The 21,064-nt window shown below is 32.8% G+C and overlaps 1 protein-coding gene across 2 annotated transcripts in view; it reads right to left on the reverse strand.

The window, feature by feature from the left end:
• Positions 1–21,064, reverse strand: part of Mtrex (Mtr4 exosome RNA helicase) — a 97,212-nt gene that overhangs the window by 12,565 nt on the left and 63,583 nt on the right. The window contains exons 20-25 of one of the 2 annotated variants that reach the window (XM_027938098.2): positions 18,084–18,194; positions 15,167–15,355; positions 11,044–11,207; positions 8,693–8,798; positions 4,729–4,785; positions 3,476–3,638 (exon numbers count right to left, since the gene is read on the reverse strand). In XM_027938098.2, coding sequence (XP_027793899.1) covers positions 3,476–3,638; positions 4,729–4,785; positions 8,693–8,798; positions 11,044–11,207; positions 15,167–15,355; positions 18,084–18,194 — 790 coding nt within the window. Of the gene's footprint in view, positions 1–3,475; positions 3,660–4,728; positions 4,786–8,692; positions 8,799–11,043; positions 11,208–15,166; positions 15,356–18,083; positions 18,195–21,064 lie in introns of both variants that reach the window. The other variant, XM_071612604.1, reaches the window with a different exon arrangement.

Genomic DNA, 21,064 nt, shown 5'->3' on the forward strand with positions numbered 1-21,064 from the left:
AAATGTTATTAGTTAGTCTTAGGGTTTTTAACCCTTTGATTTTTATTTTTTTAAAAAAACTAATCTCTGCTATGTTTCACTATTGTTTTGTGTCAGTGTTTTGACTTTACTTGAGAAGCAGGTATTTATTGAGGCACAGAATTTCATCTGTATTTTTCAAAACGTTGGCTAAATGAAGAGTAGAACTGCTGTATTTCATTACCTTGATATCTCTGAAACACAAAAACTGCCATCACTGACCTAAGTTCCTGTGTGTTAAGCAATGTTCCCAACTAAGGTATGTCACACCTAACTTTTCTCAGACTCAACTGTTGCTACCTACCATGAACTATTATGAACTTTCTTACCATTCCTAAAAGCATGAATTTTTTGTGGATGAAGATGGTATATTCTAGGGTAGGGTTTAAGGAGTCTTCAGGTGTTCAAAGTTTAATAATAAGTTGTTACAGTGATTAAACAAAGTTATCAACTTGTAGTCACAGAGGTCAAATTATGGTATGATGACACTAGCAAGATTATTTACCTTGAATTCCTTAAGCAAAATGGAGATGATACTATTTACAATGAAATGCTATTTTAGTGATTAGATGCAAATATTACAAAACTCTTAGCATGATGAGTTACTTAACTGTGACCTCAGTAACAAAATGCTCAGCAGAGTATCTGGGGCCTTTCACTAATTGATGGTTTAGAAATTTATTATCTTTAGGGAAAGTTCTAAGACACCACATTAAATTAATTAAAAAACAATGTACAATGTATAAACTATGACATTAAAAACCTTAAAACTGGGCTGGGGCTACAGCTCAAAGGTAGAGCACATGCCTAGCATGTGTGAGGCTCTGGGTTCAATCTCAGTACCACATAAAAATGAATAAATAAATAAATAGATAGGTAGGTAGATAGATAAAGGTATTATGTCCATCTATAACTTTAAAAAAAAGAAGGGGGGAAAAAAAACCCTGAAAATCAAAAACAAAACTTTAAAACCCATAAAGATCAATATAATAAACGATCTTAATTTAGAACTTTTATATTCTATGGCAGACGCTCTGAAAGGGAAATGAGGAAAACTATCCCATTTGCAATAATCTCAAAAAAAAAACCAAAAAAAAAAAAACCACATTTGGCAATCAAGTCAAGAAAGAGGTAAAAGATCTATACAATGAAAACTACAGAACCCTAAAGAAATCAAAGAAGACCTTAGAAGATGAAAAGATCTACCCTTGCTCTTGGACAAGCAGAGTTAATATTATCAAAATGATCATATTACCAAAAGCACTATACATATTTAATGCAATTCTGATCAAAATTCCAATGGCATTCCTCATAGAAATAGAAAAAGCAATCATGAAATTCATCTGGAAAAATAAGAGACCCAGAATAGCTAAAGCAATCCTTAGGAGGAAGAGTGAAGCAGGTGGCATCACTGTATTAGACCTTAAACTATACTATAGAGCAATAATAACAAAAACAGCATGGTATTGGCACCAAATAAGACTGGTAGACCAATGGTACAGAACAGAGGACAGAGTCTAACCCACAAAATTACAATTATCTTATATTAGACAAAGGTGCCAAAAACATACATTGGAGAAAAGACAGCCTCTTCAATAAATGGTGCTGGGCAAACCAGAAAAACATATGCAACAAAATGAAATTAAGCCCTATCTCTCACCATACACAAAACTCAACTCAAAGTGGATCAAAGACCTAGGAATTAAATCATAGACACTTGACTGGCATGTGTGAGGCACTGGGTTCGATTCTCAGCACCACGTATAAATAAATAAAATAAGTCTATCAACAATTAAAACAAGAAAAAAGAATTAAAAGCAAGAATCAATAAATGGGATGAATTCAAACTAAAAAGTTTCCTCTCAGCAAAAGAAACAATCTGTGAGGTGAATAGAGAACCTACATCTTGTGAGCAATTTTTTACCCTTCACACATCAAAAAGCTAAACACCAAAAAAATAAAAACCCAGTCAATAAAGGGGCCAAGGACCTGAACAGACACTTCTCAGAAGAAGATATACAATTAATCAACAAATATATAGGTTCATCATCTCTAGCAATTAGAGAAATGCAAATCAAAACTACTCTTCTCACTCCTGTCAGAATGGCAGCAATTATGAAGACAAATAACAATAAGTGTTGGCAAGGATGTGAGGGAAAAGGTATACTGCTGGTGGGACTACAAATTGGTACAGCCAATATGGAAAGTAGTATGGAGATTCCTTGGAAAACTGGGAATGAAAAACCACCATTTGACCCAGCTGTTCTTCTCCTTGGTCTATACCCAAAGGATTTAAAAACAGCATACTACAGAGACACAGCCACATCAATGTTTATAGCAGCACAATTCACAATAGCAAAACTAGATGCCCTTCAGTAGATGAATGGATAAAAACATGTGGCATATATATACAATGGAATATTACTCAGAGAATAAAATCATGGCATTTGCAGGTAAATGGATGGAGTTGGAGAAGATAATGCCAAGTGAAGTTAGCCAATTCCAACAAAACAAATGTTCAATGTTTTCTCTGATATAAGGTGAATGACTCATAATGGGGTAAGGAGGGGGAACAGAGGAGGAACTGACAAACTCTAGATAGGACGGGGAAGGGAGGGGGCAGGGGGTTAGCAATGATGGTAGAATGTGATGGACATCATTATCCAAAGTACATGTACAAAGACATGAATTGGTGTGAACATACTTTATATACAACCAGAGGTATGAAAAGTTGTGCTCTATATGTGTCATATGAATTGTAATGTATTCTGCTATCATTTATTTTTAAAAAATTAATAAAAAAAATTCTGTGGCAGAGAAATTTAACCTCATCATACAAATTACTGACTCCTAAAATCAATAATGTATTATTTCCATAATATTATCAGCTGGAAGTCATATAATATTGGGTATATCAAAATGTAATTTTATTATATGACAAAATGTAATTATTATATGACAGGTAGATAACAGTTATTCTTCGGTTTCTTAAAATTCTGCTCATTAATTTTAATTTGCTTCATTCTGTAATAATAGTCTGAATGAAGCCATGTTTGTTATTACACATGCAATGATTAATCATTTCAGCTCTGCTATTTTTCATGAAATCTTATAGCAAACCATTAAGTTCTTACCAAGAGAACAAAAGCAAACTGCAAAAATATACACATATATATAACTTACTAAGATCATCTATTTATGAATGCACACACTTAGGCACAGAGTTATGTTCTGTTAAAATAGTTTCCTAAGTAATTTAGTAGAAGCAGACTGTGCTTATTGAATAATACAAAAGGTCTGTAGAAAATATTTTTTTTAACCAACATAGGCAGAAGATTCCATTTTACTACCAAAATTTAAAAAAAATATATATTATTCACGTTTAATTAAAACAAGACTATCTTGAGTATATTTCTTATACTGGGAATATGTACGTGTACACAAAATTTAACCATACCTTCAAAGACATCTGTCATTTTGCAGATGTGGGCAAAGGTAGCTCCAGTTGCCCAGGTATATACCACATCCATTAGGTGAGGTTTGAATGAGCTTAGGTAAGTTTCCTCATCAATTTCCAATTTTGCTTCTGCTGAAACTTTTGCAATTCTTTTAGCACATTCCTTTAAAAATAAAAGACATAGCTAAAATTCCTTACTCATGATCTCCTACATCACTTTTTTCTTTAGGATTCCAAAGTCAGTATTACACAAAGTTCCCTATACTTTAGATGTTATTCTGCAATTTGGATAGTCTTATTTCTAAGGATGCACAATGCTAAGTGATTAAACAGTTAAGCTTTTTTCTTCATGTTGAAGTGGCTAAGAAATATACCAAGAACATGATTTTCAGCCAGTTGTTTCTTTTCTACAAAACCTGAGAACTCTATATTAAAATTATTCAGAAAGTACCATTTAAATAATTTCTAATTGGGCTGGGGTTGTAGCCCAGTGGTAGAGTGCTCGTGAGGTACTGGATTGATCCTCAGCACCACATAAAAATAAAAAAATTGAAAAATGAAAATGAAACTAAAAAAAAATTAAAAAATTAAAAATCTCTAATTGTTCCATTAATAAAACCAAAACAATAACAAAGCATTTAGAAGAAAACAAATCCTATGGAAAAGTATATATTTCCCCAGCAATACTTAAAAGTATATATATCTTAACATTTTATTTTCTCATTTCTTAGTAACATTAAGAGATACTGAATGTTCCACTGAGAGCTATTTTTTATGATTTATTTAACTTAAAAGGCAGATAAAAAAAATAGTTCATTTTCAGGAAATAAAAAAAGACACAGATTTATTTCTATAAGATACTGAGGCTTTGAGTATTTAGTGATAAATAACTAATGATAAAGCAGATTTTAAAATGTTGTTATTAACTAGAATGGAAAAATGTGCCAAAAGTATACTAAATGTATGCAATGCCATTTTTCCCACTAAAGAAGAAAATGATGTAAGCAATGAATTGTCAATATCCTATCCACACTATTCAGTTTTAAATCTGCATTCAGAGACTATATACAATTCATTGTAATGAGAATGTTTAATTACTAAAATGAAAATAATAAAAATGTTAATAAAACAGCATTAAATGACATGACTAACATCAAATGATATATTTAATCCCAACTACAGTTGTCTCTGTGGAATAATAAAGTACTAGGATTACACTATCACAACATTTATTTTACAATATACTATCTTACCTGCATTTGTCGAAGTGGACCTGCTAACTGTTCTGTCAATTTGGGCATCTCACTGGACTATGGAAAAAAAAGTTTAAAAATATAAGTTTAGAGTGCAGTGCATATCACCTGTTTTTAAAAATCAAACAAAGCTTTTGTGTTATCCATTATTATCAAATTATAATGACTTTTAGAGTCATTAGCATTTTGCATTTCAAATCAACTTTACAAGCAATATAACTTTTCATTCTCAATATTTCAGAGGAAAATATTACACAGCTAAGTGTACTTAATTTTTATCATTACAAATGGAACCAAGAAAGACAGCAAATATTGCAAACATACAGTTTAGTTGCATCAACACCATAAACGGTTTAATCACAGGAAACTCGTAAGAACTCTATAGGAACTGGAAATTTGAGATGGATAAAGGACATTAAAAATATTGCCCTTAATTTTTATTTTACCCAGATATTTCCAGCTCTTTAACAAGCATAACAAAGTTCAATCTGATTTTTAGTATTTTTTAAAATATTTTTTTAGTTGTTGATAGACCTTAATTAATTAATTAATTAATTTGCAATCTGAGAACTGAATCCAGTGTCTCACACCTGCTAGGCAAGTGCCCTACCACTGATCTATAACCCCAACCCTTTTAGTATTCTTACTACTGCTTTCCCACTATAAAGTGTATCAATTTTTCACTTAGATTATAATAAAGTTTCATGTCCATCACTAAGTAGCTAAATACACTTGGACAAGTTCCTTGAATTCTGAATGTTGAACTCTTGCCCTGTTAGAAATAATAAAGCCGGATTCTCAAAACTGACAGGCTTGTGATAAAAATAAAATATTATTAATAAAGAAATTTTGACAAAGGTAGAGTTAATACACAACAAAATTATTGTAAGAATGGTATAAATGTTACTAATGTTTATAGCAGTGCAATTCACAATAGCCAAGTTACGGAACTAGCCAAGGTTGTGTGTCAACAAATGAAAAGTATATAAACACAATGAAGTTTTACTCAGATATAAAGAATGAAATTCTGTCATTCTGGTAAATGAATGGAACTGGAGAATACCATGCTAAGTGAAATAAGCCAGACACAGAAAATTAAGGGTTAAATGTTTTCTCTTATATACAGAAACTTAGAGAGAAATAAGGACTAAAAGATATGATGGGAGAGGGTGGTGGTCTCATGAAAATAGAGGGGAGAGCAGTGAAGTCGAGGAAGGGGACCGAAGGGGGGAGGTAATAGGGGTGGGAAATCACAATCGAGGAGGAGGAAGAATGGTATGTGTAGGACAGAATTTAAAGTAATTACAAGTGATTTTTTAAAAAAGCAATTACAGATTAGTTGAAATGCACCTCCCTACATTTTAAGCATCAGTAGTTACAAATGACTTAGTTTTGATTTGTATCATGCACATGTGCATATTATGTAATAAAGCATGAACTAAACTCTATATTGTTCCTGTTAAAACCAAAGTTTATTGATGAATGAGGAAAAAGCAAAAGAGCCAGTATGAACTCAACATCTCAGTTTAGTAAATAATATAAGACCATTAAATGTCTTTGACATTATGTCCATTCATGGGCAACAGCAACTAATCACCTTCCTTTTTTTCTAGCCACTATAGGTACAAAGTACTGGTCTTGATATAAGAGGAACAAGTACAATTTTACTAATGCTGTCCTACCAGATAAGAACACAATATGCCCCTTCATCTCTCCTGCAGATCTCAATTCAAATTACAGTTTACTGGGAAAACCTTTTCTAATAATCTTATTTAAAATAGTAGTAACCCCAATACCCAGGGATCTCTATCCAATCCTTTTACTTTTCTCCCAATTTTCATCACTACTTGAGAGAATATGTTTGTATTTTATATATCTTCACTAACTTTGCATCTAAGATTCATGAAAGTAAAACTTTCTGCTGTATCTGTGGTGCCTGGAGTAAGGCTGACAGAGACACCACAGAAATTGCTCTATCTTTAGCTGCTCTAAAGATACCATTAAAAAGAAATTTACAGGTATTAAACAAGTGGCAAATAAATGGCTTGGATGATATTAAGGACCGTTCGATACTTACAGAGAAACTGGGAGATAGTTCAACAGTTTCACATGAAGGAAAACCATTGTAAAATGACTGACATGTGCCTTCTGGATCACAAGAGGGTTTCACTTTTCCAGCCCAGTCCACTGGAAAAGCATTAGGTGGTTTTTTGTTTTCTTTTGTTTTGTTTTCCCTTCCCACCTGGCCTTTCCAACATAATGAATGAAGGAGGTATGATTCATTTAAGCCTCCTATTAAGTGTTGCCATTCTATTCTCTAATATGGTATTTTTATGGAGAACCCAAGGATTCCTTCCTATCTTATTTTTCCCCAAACAACTGGTTATATGCCCCTCTTGCAGTGCACTGAATGCCTTGAAATAACCCTGTACTGGTCAGATGGTGAAATTTTTTCAGTATTATTTTTGTTGCACTTGACAGTAGTTCTGTGAGGCACTGGAGCATTCATGCACCTCACCTGCCTTAGTCTTTTTTTGAGACATGGCAGTACGTATATTACACTATGCATGAAAAACACTTTATAAAAAATGAGTTCAATCTCTCAAAAGAAATGCCGATTGTTTTGCTAACTATGTCATCAATTTATGCTAGTGCTTCAGTGCTCATTCCTGTTATCTGCATATCTTCTTAAAAGAAATACCTGTTATTAATGCCTTTTTGTTTTCCACTGAGTGTACACTACTGAATAAGTATAGTTTTATGTTTATCATGAGTGTTGCAACATTAAAGAGACTTCAAATGTCAGTCATGATGGCAATTTCTGTATAAAAAAAAGCCTTAAATGAAACATTGCTTTAAGATCAAACTCTCCACCTTCACAAAAATGGCCACACTGCAATAAAAATTGTGGCATGTTACAAAAAAGGAAAATCATTAATAGGTAAACAGATCAATAGCAGAACTGAAAAAAAACACTTTGTCTTATACAATTTAATTAAAAATCAAACTATGGAATACAGTAAAACATCCTCTAAAAATTTAGAAAACAAGATTAAATTTTTACAAGGTTTAAGTCCTTGTCTTAATTCTCTACAATGAATTATACCTTAAACTTGAACAGTAAAACAATATTTTTTTACTTTTTAAAAAAATTTTAATTTGTTATATATGACAACAAGAATGCATCATAATTCATAGTGAGGTAAATAGGGAGCCTACTAATTGGGAACAAATTCTTACCACACACACATCAGATAGAGCACTAATCTCTAGAATATATTTTACTTTTAAAAGCAAACCATCCTGGTTTGGGGAAAACAGTACAAGGGTAATTAGTACTTCTGTGTGCTCCATTCGGCACTTTATTCCAAATGTCTTCTTGTGGCACTGAGGATCAAACCTAGGGTCGTGTGCATATTAAGACAAGCACTCAACCACTGAATTATGGCCATTTCTGTATTTTTAGGAGTTCTTAAAAATGAACTAATTACTCATATTAAAAATTAATTACTAATTACTCATATTAAACCAACAAGGATTTTATCATCACTGCCTTAAACCTTGCCCATGAAAACTGAGACTTCAGTTTCTCACAGGATTAATTGCTTCGCAGTTATCTCTCATAGTGGGATGTGTTTAATTCAACCTTATTATCTATCTTCATTTTTATTAGATATTCCTAAATTTTATTTCCACTTATCTTTTTCTTTCTAGAACTGAGTAATAAACTGGGTTATAAAAGCAAATAAAAAACTTGGAATCTGATTAGTGATGAACTGTCCACAGATAAACTCTTACTCTTCTAATAATGTACACACTTAATTATTCAATTCTTTCCTACTATATTTGTGTTAAATGTGCTTTGACCGAGACCACAAAAAAAGAACCATCTATTACACTAATTTAACCTAAACCACAGCACGTGTGAATTGGTAAATCAAATATGCTAAATCTATTTACTCACATTCTCTTGAAACACAAAGCAGCTTAATAACGCTGTTGCTTGTTCTGCAGAAAGGTCATTGAAAAGTCCATTAAACATCATCTCAGTTAGAAGCAGCTCATCAGCACTGTCAAAGGAAAAAGAAAAAAGAATAAATATCAAATGTCAGCATATAAAACAAATGTTGACTATATATACCTTCAGCATGCTGTTTTAATAAAATGTATTATTTTGCTGGGAATGGTGGTGCACGCCTGTAATCCCAGCGACTAAGAAGACTTAAGGAAAGAGGATCATGAGTTCAAAGCCAATTTCAGCAACTTAGTGAGAACCTACATCAAGATATGAAAAAGAACTTTGTTAGAAATCACAATTTATGCCCACCAAGCCCACATTTCACACCTTATTTTTCTAGTGTCTACACTCAAGATGGGCAACAGCCTTTGAATAAAACAAACTGTTGCTTACTGTATAAATTTTTCTTCATACTAAAAAAGTATACAGCTAGAGCTGGGGTTGTGGTTCAGTGGCAGAGTGCTTGCCTCACTCGTATGAGGCTCTGGGTTTGATACTCAGCACCATGTAAAAATAAATAAATAAAATAAAGGTGTTGTGTCCATCTACAACTAAAAATAAAAAAGCATATGGCTACAAACTATTAATCTTTACAAATGTAACTTCAAAAATAAAAGTAAAAAAACTAAATTTGGATCCACTAAGGTAAATCGAGAGTTAAGTCAAAAGAGGACAATACCAACAAGACAAGACTATTTCCAATAACCACAGTCTAACGTGGGAGGCCAACAAGTAAACCAAACATCACAGAACAGTGGTCTAACAGAGTGCTCTAAAGAAGTTCATACAGGTGGTTATGTATAAAAAGTTGAGGAGCCTAAAGTCATACTGGAGAGGCCCACAGCAAATTGTAAGAGATCTTGGAAAAAAAGACTAAGGAATTAGCAGGATGGAAGGTAATGATAAAGAAAAAGTCATGTCAACCAAAGCAACAGTATTTGAAGAATGTGTCAACAAATAGGCTGAAGAAGGAAGAGCAAGAATATACAAGGTTAGTATTTATGCTTAAAAAGCAATAGAGAATCACAAAAAAACGTTTACCAATGAATGATATGCAAGAATTTGTGTTTTAGAAAGAATGTTGTAAAGGCAGTCTGAAGGATGTAAAAATCTCAAGAAAGTAGGCAATGAATAAATAGGGAGCTAGTGCAGTAAACTAGGCAAGAAATAATGAATGTACATTAGTAGGTGACGATGTTTAAAAGGGCAGAGAGTTTGATATAGGAAGACAGAAGGAGTATACAATGACCCCAAATTTTTGCAAATTTTGAGAAAATATTAATGTACTTTGATATAATATCAGTTCTATAAACAGAAAATGTATCTTAAGATAAAATCAATACACATTCTTCCAAGACTAAATCTGGCTACAGATTTAATAAATTTTTATTGTTAGCCAGTAGGTCATACCAGAAAAAAATAATTCTAGTAACATGAATTTTACCATATGAATAAATAGATCAAACTTATATAAGTAATCCCTAGATTGCTTATAATACATATTATAAATGCAATATATAATTATTATACTGTATTATTTGGGGAATAATGACCAGAAAAAAAATCTGTATGTGTGCTGTATGGATGCCATTTTTTTCCCCTAAAATATTTTCTATTCACATTTGGATGACTCCGTGAATGCAGAACCCTGAGAATACAGAGAGATGACTCTATCTTATATCCATTTTTAAGCTATGATCTCTAATATGCTATTGTAATATCTTATGGTTAGCCCAAAACTTCAGTAAAATCTCCAACACACATAAAAAGATAATGGTTATCTATTAGTTTCTAGATGGAGAAATGTTCATATATGTAAAATAAAAATAAATAAATTCTCTTTCTCTACACACACATGATTATGCATAAACTAAGATTATGTAAAAATTACATTATGCATTAAAAAGCTATTTCTTTTTTAAAAATATTTTATTTTTTAGTTGTACACAATACCTTTATTTTGTTTATTTGTTTTTATGTGGTGCTGAGGATACCACCCAGGGCCTCACACGTGCTAGGTGAGCGCTCTACCACTGAGCCACAAACCCAGCCCCTAAAAAACTATTTCATATAAAATATATCAAATGGCTGAGGTGCGCATGTGTGTGTTTGTGTATTAATTACTGAGACTTGACCTTTTTCTAATATCTTAATTTTGTGATCTAAAACTGTATGTAATGTGAAAGGTATTATGACACGTTTATATTTAACACAGCTTTTTGCTAAAGATAAACACCTTTCATTTAAAAAATATTATCTTATCTTAAAATCAACTTTCCAGAAAAACAATATTTTACCTGCTTATCTCACAAGCTACTCGTCCTTTCATCTCTATGACATCAGAAGAAGTAGCAAATCCCAACCTTCTTAAAACACGTTTGCGACATTTGAGTTCATCCATTTGTAGGACAGTTCTTGCTTTCTTCAGTTCTCGTTTTGCAGATTTAATATCTATTGCAATCTAAGGCAGAGAAAGTAAAGAAAGCTCAATTATAAAGTGAAAATATGGTGAGACCCTACCTGGGGGAAAAAGAATACACATCTCTGTATAATGCATGGATATATAAGCATAGGAGCTTTCCCCCATGACACATGAGTGAGATAAGCTTCCTTTCCCATTTAATATTAGGATTTCTTTTCCAAAGAGATCATATAAATCCAACTTTCTCTTTAATGAGAATCTTGGTTTCCATTGTATTGATCAGCATTTCCCACCAATCAACACTGAGATTGTTTATATTAAATTGCTTTTTCTTTTCTTCTTTTTTTTAAATCAGAGCTTCATAGTTATACCTACTAGTTGGGTTCACCCCAATAAGCTCATATATGCATGAAATTCAATTTTAGTTCATAACCTCCTCCCCCTTTTCCCTTCTTTATTTTGCTTATCTACTTATTAATATTTGACTGGTTCTTTTTATTTATGCATAAAGGTGAAATTTCCTGTAGTATGTGTGTGGGTTTTTAAGGGATTCTTGCCGCATTGCCTCCCCTAACCCATCCCTCCCCTCTGCCTCTCAATCTCCTTTTGCATTACTAATCTTCCCTTTATGTTATTCTATCCTTCCCTCCCCCTTTCCTTTATTTTGCTTCTTTTCCTTTCTTTCTTCCGCACATGAGAGAAAATATTAGACCTTTGAGTTTCGGAATTTGGCTTATTTTACTTAGCATGATATTCTCAATTCCCATCTATATACTTGCAAATACCATAATTTCATTTTTTTAATGACTGAGTAGAAACCATTGTTTCTACACCAAAACTTCTTAATCCATTCATCTATTGACAGGCACCTGGGTTGATTCCATAATTTATCCACTGTGAATTGTGCTTTGATAAACATTAAGGTGGCTAATTTGCTGTGGTATGTAATGTTAGATCTTTTGGGAAAATATCATGGAGTGTGATAGCTGGGTCATGTGGTATAGTTTTTTGAGGAATGTCCATACTGCTTTCCAGAGTGGTTACAAGGTACAAGTTTACCTTTTTCCTCACAAGCTCACCAGCATTTATCGTTGCTCATATTCTTGATCACGGCCATTCTGACTAGAGTGAGAGGAAGTGTTAGTGTAGTTTTGATTTGCATATCTTTGATTGTTAGAAATGTTGAGCATTTTTTCATATATTTGTTGGCCATTTGTCTCTTCTATTAAGAAATTTCTGTTTAGTTCTTTTGCCCATTTGTTGATGGGGTTAGTTTTTTTTTTTTTTTTTTTTTTTTGGTGTTAAGTTTTTTGAATTCTAGACATATTCTGGATATTAATCACCTATCTGAGGAATAGCTGGCTAAGATTTTCTCCCATGTTGAAGGCTCTTTTCACACTCTTAATCATTTCCTTTTGCTGTGCAGAAGCTTTTTAGTTTAATGACATCTCATTGATTCTTGGTTTTATTTCTTACACTTTGTGGGTGGGGGGTGTCTTGTTAAGGAAGACTGTATGATGGAGTGTTGACTGTGTTTTCCTCCAGTAGTTATAAAGTTCCTGGTCTAAGTCTTTGACTCATTTTGATTTCAGTTTTGTATAGGATGAGAGATAGGGGTCTAGTTTCATTTTTCTACATACAGCTATCCAGTTTTCCCAGCATCATTTGTTATGAAGGCTGTCTTTTCTGCAAAATATATTTTTGGTACCTTTGTCAAATGTCCAACAGCTGTAGACATATAGGTTTGTCTCTGTGTCTTCTATTCTGTTCCATTGGTCCTTCTATCTATTTTGATGCCAATACCATACTATTCTTGTTACTACAGCTCTGTAGTGTAATTTCAGATCAAGTACTGTGATGCCTCCTGCTTTGCTTTTCTTGCTTAGTATTGCTTTGGCTATTCTGGCTCTCTTATTCTTCCAAAAGAATTTAACAATTGTTTTTCTAATTTTGTGAAGAATACTATTGGTATTTTGATGGGGATTGTGTTGAATCTACATATTGCTTTTGGTAATATGGCCATTTTGACAATATTAATTCTATCCAAAAAATGGGATATTTTTCCATCTTTTAAAAAAACATTTAAAAATTTTTTTAGTTGTTGACGGATCTTTATTTTATTTATATGCAGTCCTGAGAATCAAACCCAGTACCTCACACATGCTAGGCAAGCACTCTACCACTGAGCTACAGCCCCAGCCCTATTTTTCCATCTTTTAAGAAATTAATCTCTTTCTTCAGTGTTCTGTAATTTTCATTGTAGAGCTCTTTTAGTTCCTTGGTTAGATTAATTCCCAAGTATTTAAGTCATTTGTTGTTTTTTTTTTTAATAAAGAATTTCTTTTTTTTTTACTTGTAGATGGACACAATACCTTTATTTTGTTTATTTATTTCTTTATGTAGTGATAAGGATCGAACCCAATGCCTCACACATACTAGGTAAGTGCTCTACCACTGAGCCACAACCCCAGTCCCAGTCATTTGCTTTTTTAAATAATGCTATAAGAATATCCTTTTTACTGCCTCATTTTGCAGTCTCAATTCCACTAAGTGAGAAACCTGTATCAGTAGATGTAAGAACTTAAAATATTGACAATTGAGGGGCCAGATTTGGAAGGCTTCTTAGGGGTAAGAGATGCAAAATGTGTCTTGTAGTCACGTAGGAGATCACAATTCACAAAAAGCTAGAAAAAGAATGTTTTAAAACTATGAACTAAATGTATTATTCTATTAAGCCAAAGGACAGAAACTCTTGGCATCTACTTTACAATAAATATATAACACTATGGGAGAGTTACAAATATGGAACATTTGAACCTAAGAAACTTAAGATCTAGTTTGTGAGAAAGAAAGACAAATGTATTGATGAAAAGTAGTTTGTAATAAAAGCCAAAAAAGCATAAGAGAAAGGAATTATCACTTTAATGGGGAAGGTAAATCTGCACACATTAAAACATTATAGTTCAAGAGGAGAGACTATTAGAAAGAAGAGTGTTTACTTCAAAATTGTTTTTCTATTGTTTTTTCACTATTCGTAATGGCTGTAAGAATGCTTCTACTGAGTAGAAATTACAACTACCTTAAAAAACTAATCTATTACCACTTCAAACTATCAGAATGGCTAAAGTAAAAAAATACAGACAACAGTAAGTTTTAATCAAGATGTGGACAACATGGAACTCTCATAAATTGCTGGATAACAAAAATGATGCAGCCACTTTGGAAAAGTTTGGAAGGTTCTCAAGAATATACCTAGTTTCCACAGGATCCCATAATTCTACTCAATTACACTCAAAAGAGATAAAAAAAACCCAGGTTCACAAAGAAGTTTGTACAAGAGGTTCATAGTACCATTATTTAAAATAACCAAGGTGGGATAAAAATCAAATGTCCACGAACTGATGAATGGGTGAACAAAACATGGTATATCCATACAATGAAATATTACTTAGCTATAAAAGGAATAAAGTACCAATTCATGTTAAAATATAGATGAACCTTGAAGGTAATATGCTAGGTGAAAAAAGCAGACACAGAGGACACATATTATGTAATTTAATTTATATGAAATGTCTGGAATAGGCAGTATACTTGTGGTTGCCAGGGTTTGAAGGGTGAGAAAATGGAGAGTGACTGCTATTGGATGTGTTTGTTTTATGGTGAAGAAAATGTTCCGAATTAGATAGTGGTGTTGTGAATGTAGTAAAAAACAAAGAAACAAAAACCCACTGAATTGGGACACTTTAAAAGGGTGAGTATTGTGCTGTATAAAAAAAAAAAAAAAAAAAAAAAAACCTCATCCATTAAACACAGAACTATACTATAATGACTTTATTTTGATTTGCTATTGAGAGCTGATAGGTTTGAAAGTTGATAATTTAAAAGCGAGCCAGAAATTCCACTTTATCTGATCAGACCAATAGGACAAGGAAATGAAAACCACATTTACTTAATAAAGTACATAGAATTTTATCATAAAAATGAAGTTTCTGCCATACCTGTGCTTTTTTTTCACAAAGTGTGTACACAGTTTCCAAATTTGGATCATTGTGAAGTGGATGAGAATACATCCGATGCTCAAAAGCCTCTACTTTCTGAATGACCTTTTTCAAACCTTGATCTTGAATGCCCATATCATCAATAGGATCTAATAAAGGAACACCATCAGGAAAACGCTTCTGAACTTCCTGAAACAAAATATAATATGTAAAATTCATTTTCTCTTAAAGACAATTAATAACAGTAAACTAAGTCAATACTTCCTTTTATCTTTTTTCTATATGCACATAGACATAAAAAAAGGATGCTACATATATTTTTTTCTCAGTTAAACTGGAAGGCATTTTCCAATTGCAATGGTTTTTGAAACTCCTTTTTAATTGCTATGCTATGAGTTACTGATAAAGGGAAATATTGTTATAAGTCTCTAATAAATCTAGTATCGCATAGGTCAATAGAATAGGATACGTTACAACTTACTGATCTAATAAGGCCATCATCAATATTAGATTGTTGTAAAATAATTCTGTATTTAACATCTCTTATGTGCAAATTGTTTTGAATTTTCCAGAATTTTCTTTGGAGTTGATTCCTAGACAGGGCACTACTGAATTAGAAAACAGAAACTTTTAAAGTGTCTGGAATCCTTTAAATACTAACTTTTTTATTACCTAACTATTAAGTAAAGAACATATGAGTCTAGGGAAGGGGTAACTCACCACAGGCTGGTATCTCACTGAGATAAGTAAGTTCTGGATAGGTCTTAAAGGTCAGACAGAATCTGACTAGTCAGTGCCTACTTAGCATGTGCTGGGCCCTGGCGCCAACACCACAACAAAAACAATCATCATTAGCTAGGTGTTAGGATCATCTGAGCCCAAATGATCCCAGGAGTCTAAGAGTGACTGAGAGTGGCCGGGGCAACACAGCAAAACAAAAAAACAAACAATCAATCAAAAAAAAAAAAATCAAACAACAACAAACAAAAAAACCACAAATGAAAATAAGGAGGAGCACCAATAAGAGTAGAAATGAACATATATAAAAGGTTCAAAGACATTGAACACTGATGTCCAGTCAATAATAAAAACTATTTTAAGAAATTGATTATGGTTTTTAAGTGCACATAGAAGTCTCCAGTTGTCTGCCCTACTCAAAGGGGGCTAGTGTTAATACAAAAATCACTATCTTATACATCAACTTGGGTAATTTTTATGTATTAAGAAACAGAGTACAGGCATGAAATTCAAGGACAAGAAAAATGTTAAAATTTTATTTCTAAAGTATAAAAATTAAATAGCAAAAGAGAACTCTGTAGTCATTAAAAGAAGGGTTCTTTTACCAGGATAATATTCCTGATTTTTCATCCACTGGTTTCCTAATATGTGGTTGCCGCAGTCTGGCTGGGCACAAAATAACCGAGCCACCACAGCCTTGTAGGTTCAAAACAGGAACTCCTTTATTCTCTGCACCCCCTTTATTCTCTTCTCCCAGGACACACCACACCAACCAGAAATCCATCCTCCGGAAAATCCCTCCTCCAGCACTTCCCCAACTAATGGGAACTCTCCGGGAATCCCCTCCAGAACTCCAAAGTAGCAGGCCAAGGCTGACAGCAGGGGTCTAATATACAATTGAATACACAGCTTAACATAACCATTATCATCTCAGTGGTTGGCTGGCATCACTTCTCAACCACTCTGTTCTGGCAAAAATGCCAAGCATCATTCCAACTGGCTATGGCTCTCAGCATGTGGGAACTAACATAAATGTCTACAAAGGGGCAAAATAAAACAAGAGCCTAACTTTTTAAAAATAATGAGATAAAAATGAGATGAAGTAGGGACTGGGGATATAGCTTAGTTGGTAGAGTACTTGCCTTGCTTGCACAAGGCCCTGGGTTGAATCCCCAACACCAGGGGGTGGTGGGGGAGAGAGATGAAGTGAAGTTACTAACAAAGATAATGTCAAAGCTGAAATGTGTTTCTGTGGACAAAGCACAGTGATCTATAAGACAAAAGGACAAGAATGCAATTTGCCAAACAAAAATTCATTTCAATTTAAGTTTAAATTTAGCAGAAAAACTGACCTAATGCAGATGCACAAAGAAATCATGTTTTCAGAATGACTGCATTATTTATGTCAACTTAATAATGACTAATGTGTATTTCTCTTCATAACTAAACCACTGTTTTGAAAATGTTAGAAAAAAAGATTTCAGCAGGACATTATACTTGATGAGCTTGTAAAATACATTTATCTATCATCAGCCTAGTTAGGAGAGTTTTAAACTCTTTGGGAACTTTTAAAGTCTTCCAGAACATTTTATTGGAACAATATCCACATATACATAAAAATTTTATAAAACTTTCTAAAGAATCATTTATTTCAGGAAATCCCCCTATGAACCATAGCTTAAAAATTCCTATGTTAACCCAAAAGCATTCCATTTATTTATTTTTGTTTTCTCAGATTCCTGTACAGAGCCCTCAATGTATAGTAAATGCTACTTAATTGTTTATTGACAAAATAACTTTGAAACCTTCCTTTTTCTAGGGGAAAATTAAATTATTTCACCCATTTATTAACTATATTAAAAAATGGCTAAAAGTCCTGGCACATGATTTTATACATAACACTTTTTTTACACAGTCTGAGCTTATAGTTATTTTCATTCCTAATGAACAAAGCAAATCATATTTAGTACAAAACAGTAATGCACTTTGCTGACAAATTCAAAGAAAGCACAAGTCTACATGTATATCTATCTGCTGTAGTCATTTTATGAAAATAACTGCCACTACTGGTACTCTTTATAGCTTTTCTGAAAGGACTATATTTAAAAGCATTTCAGTTGCCTCTTTATGAATTCTATTTATATAAAATTTCTAGTTGTTATAAAATGAACATGCATACCTGTATTGATTTTAAAACACTTTGTCTATTGTCCACTGGCCGAAGGTCCTTAGGAATGTAAAGCCTGACACTGCTAATAGCAGACAGGAGATGCACCAAAACTGGAACAACCTATAAATAAAAACACAATTAATATTACACATTTTCAAAACCTGTCATTTCTTAAACCTGGATCCATCAAAGGCAGGCATATTTATGGTATGTCACAGGTATAAGTAGTAACAGCTCCCTACCCCTTATATCTTAGTAGATTGTAAGTAAAAAGTAAAACCTAGCCGAATGTGGTGGTGTACACCAATAATCACAGCTACCTGGGAGGCTAAAGCAGGTGGTTCTTGAGTTCAAACCCAGCCTCAGCAACTTAATGAGGCTGGAGGCAACTCAGTGAGTCCCTGTCTCTAATAAATATTAAAAATAGGGGGAGGGGAATGTGGCTCAGCAGTTAAGTGCCCCTGAGTTCATAAAATAAAAATTAAAAAAATAAAACCTACTTCAAATCTTTAAACAGGCAAGTAAATGGTATACACAAATAAAAGATCAATACAGAATCCATAGTTTACTCATTTTTATGTTCTCAGTATATGACACTTTTTGAACTCAAAAAAAGTACTGTAGAAGAAAGACTCACTATAGAAGAAAGACTCCTATTAAATCAGAGTCAAAATGGCCAAGTAAGATGGATCAAGTTATAGATGGACTGAAATGAAGACTACAAAAAAAATATTTCAAACAGAGCAAATAGCGTATTTTCATTAAGATATAATCTTCAAGAACATGTATCTACAAATGTCCATGTTTTTTCCAGCCAAGAATGCCTTTACCATCAATATATCATTTTGCATTCTTACAATGCTCTTAAATTTAGAAGGTCCCTGGGTTCTAAAGTAAATACTGTCTGGGTTTAAATTTCACTTTCAGCTGTGTGACCCTGAACAAGTTATATAACTTTTCTATGCTTCAATTTCCTCAACCATAAAAATAGGGATAAAATTATATTTCATTAAACTGTTTTGAGTATAAAAATCAAACAATGTACATGAAATACTGAGCATAAATTATTTAGTGCAACAAATTCCATGAAATGTCAACAAATCTGTAAATAACAGTGTTAAAAATAGTAGAGACCATATACTCAAATGTGAAAAATAAAAGGTAGGCTATATTTATTCCATATTAATAAGTGACATGAGACTGAAACTGGAGAGACTACACATACATTGTTTAAAGAGAACAACTACTGTTGCCAGGGAGGAATGTAGTACTAGTATTTCTAAAGCTTTCATTTTTAAAGCATTATTTTGAAGTCCCAATCTTTAAAAATTTCATTACTAATTTACATTTTTCTTATTTCCCAACTTCTAAAAAAATAGTTTTTCCTACATCATCAGCTAACTTTCTATTTGAAAACAACTGAACAATTCCATGAATTACTCATTGCATTTTCTCAACAATTTCCCAGCTAGATTTTTCAAACTGTTAATAGGTTTCCAACTACTAACAATGCTTTCTCTCTCTCTCCCTGATTAAGTTTAGGGGTTTTGTTTTGAGTAAAAGGGGATTTATTTCTTCTTGCCTTCTTTTTTCCTCCTCTTCTTTTAAAAATAATTTGAAAATAAGCTGCACTTAATATCACTTCATTTCACCAACATGCATGTTTTAATTAAAACCATACATCTTTTTTTTAATATTTATTTTTTAGTTGGACACAATACCTTTATTTTATTTATTTATTTATTTATTTATTTTTATGTGGTGCTGAGGACTGAACCCAAGGCCTCAAACGTAATAGGCAAGCAATCTACTGGTAAGCCACAACCTCAGCCCCAAGATCATGCATCTTTTATGAACAAGTGTTTTACCCTGTATAGCCACATATTATAAGATCCTAAAAATTTAATAGTAAAATAACATAACCTAATATATAGTCTAATTCAAATTTCCCCAATTGGCCCAGGTGACTTTATTACTACTAGTATGACTACTACAATTTTAGATCCAAAGTCAAACCAAGGGTCAAATATTTCATTTAGTTGTCATATCTCTTTAGTTCTCTACATTTTTTGTTCTCTTATGGTACTGACATTTTCATATAAATCCAAAATTACAGAAAAGTACTATTAAGGGGAAATATAATGTTGACATAATGATATCATCTAATTTATAGTTCATGTTAAGATTTCATCCACTTTCCTAAAAATGTCTTTTATACTAACTTCCCTTTTCCACTCCATGGATCCAAACTAGGATCATACACTGACTTTGGTTGTACTACTTCCTTTTTCTCTTTTAATATAAAACCATTTTTCAATGTCTCTCAAGACCCTAATACTTGGAAATACATTAGTTAATTTATAGAATGGCATTCAAATATGGGTTTATCTAATCATAAGGAATCATCAAATTCAGGTTATGAAATTTTGGAATCCTTTTTGTTCTTTTCAGACCATCAGTCAACATTTTTGGATTAATTACCTTAGAAGCATACCCTGAAATAAATGGAATTTTAAAAAATGCTACAGTACAGAGAAAAGATTTGTCCAGGGTTCAGTGAAGGGGTTTCCTATAGAGATTATTTATTAAACAGAACTGAATCATGATTATTAAGAATTGCAAAGTTTCTGATATCACTAAGTAAAAAAGGCAAAGCACCTAGGCTTAAAAATGTGGACCTGGGGCTGGGGATGTGGCTCAAGCGGTAGCGCAGTCGCCCGGCATGCGTGCGGCCCGGGTTCGATCCTCAGCACCACATACAAACAAAGATGTTGTGTCCACCAAGAACTAAAAAATAAATATTAAAAAATTATATCTCTCTCTTTTAAAAAAAAAAATGTGGACCTAACAAAGAGAAGCAGTAAATAATTTTAACCTAAAATACTACCTCCAATGCATTAGTCATGGCTGCCTGGACCACTTCCTTGAAAAACTTTCAGTGTAAAAGCGCGCTATGACTTATTAGCAACATCCATCAGGAGAAAGACTGG

Source organism: Marmota flaviventris, chromosome 5 (genome assembly GCF_047511675.1).
Source record: "Marmota flaviventris isolate mMarFla1 chromosome 5, mMarFla1.hap1, whole genome shotgun sequence".
NCBI classification, from domain to species: Eukaryota; Metazoa; Chordata; class Mammalia; order Rodentia; family Sciuridae; genus Marmota; species Marmota flaviventris.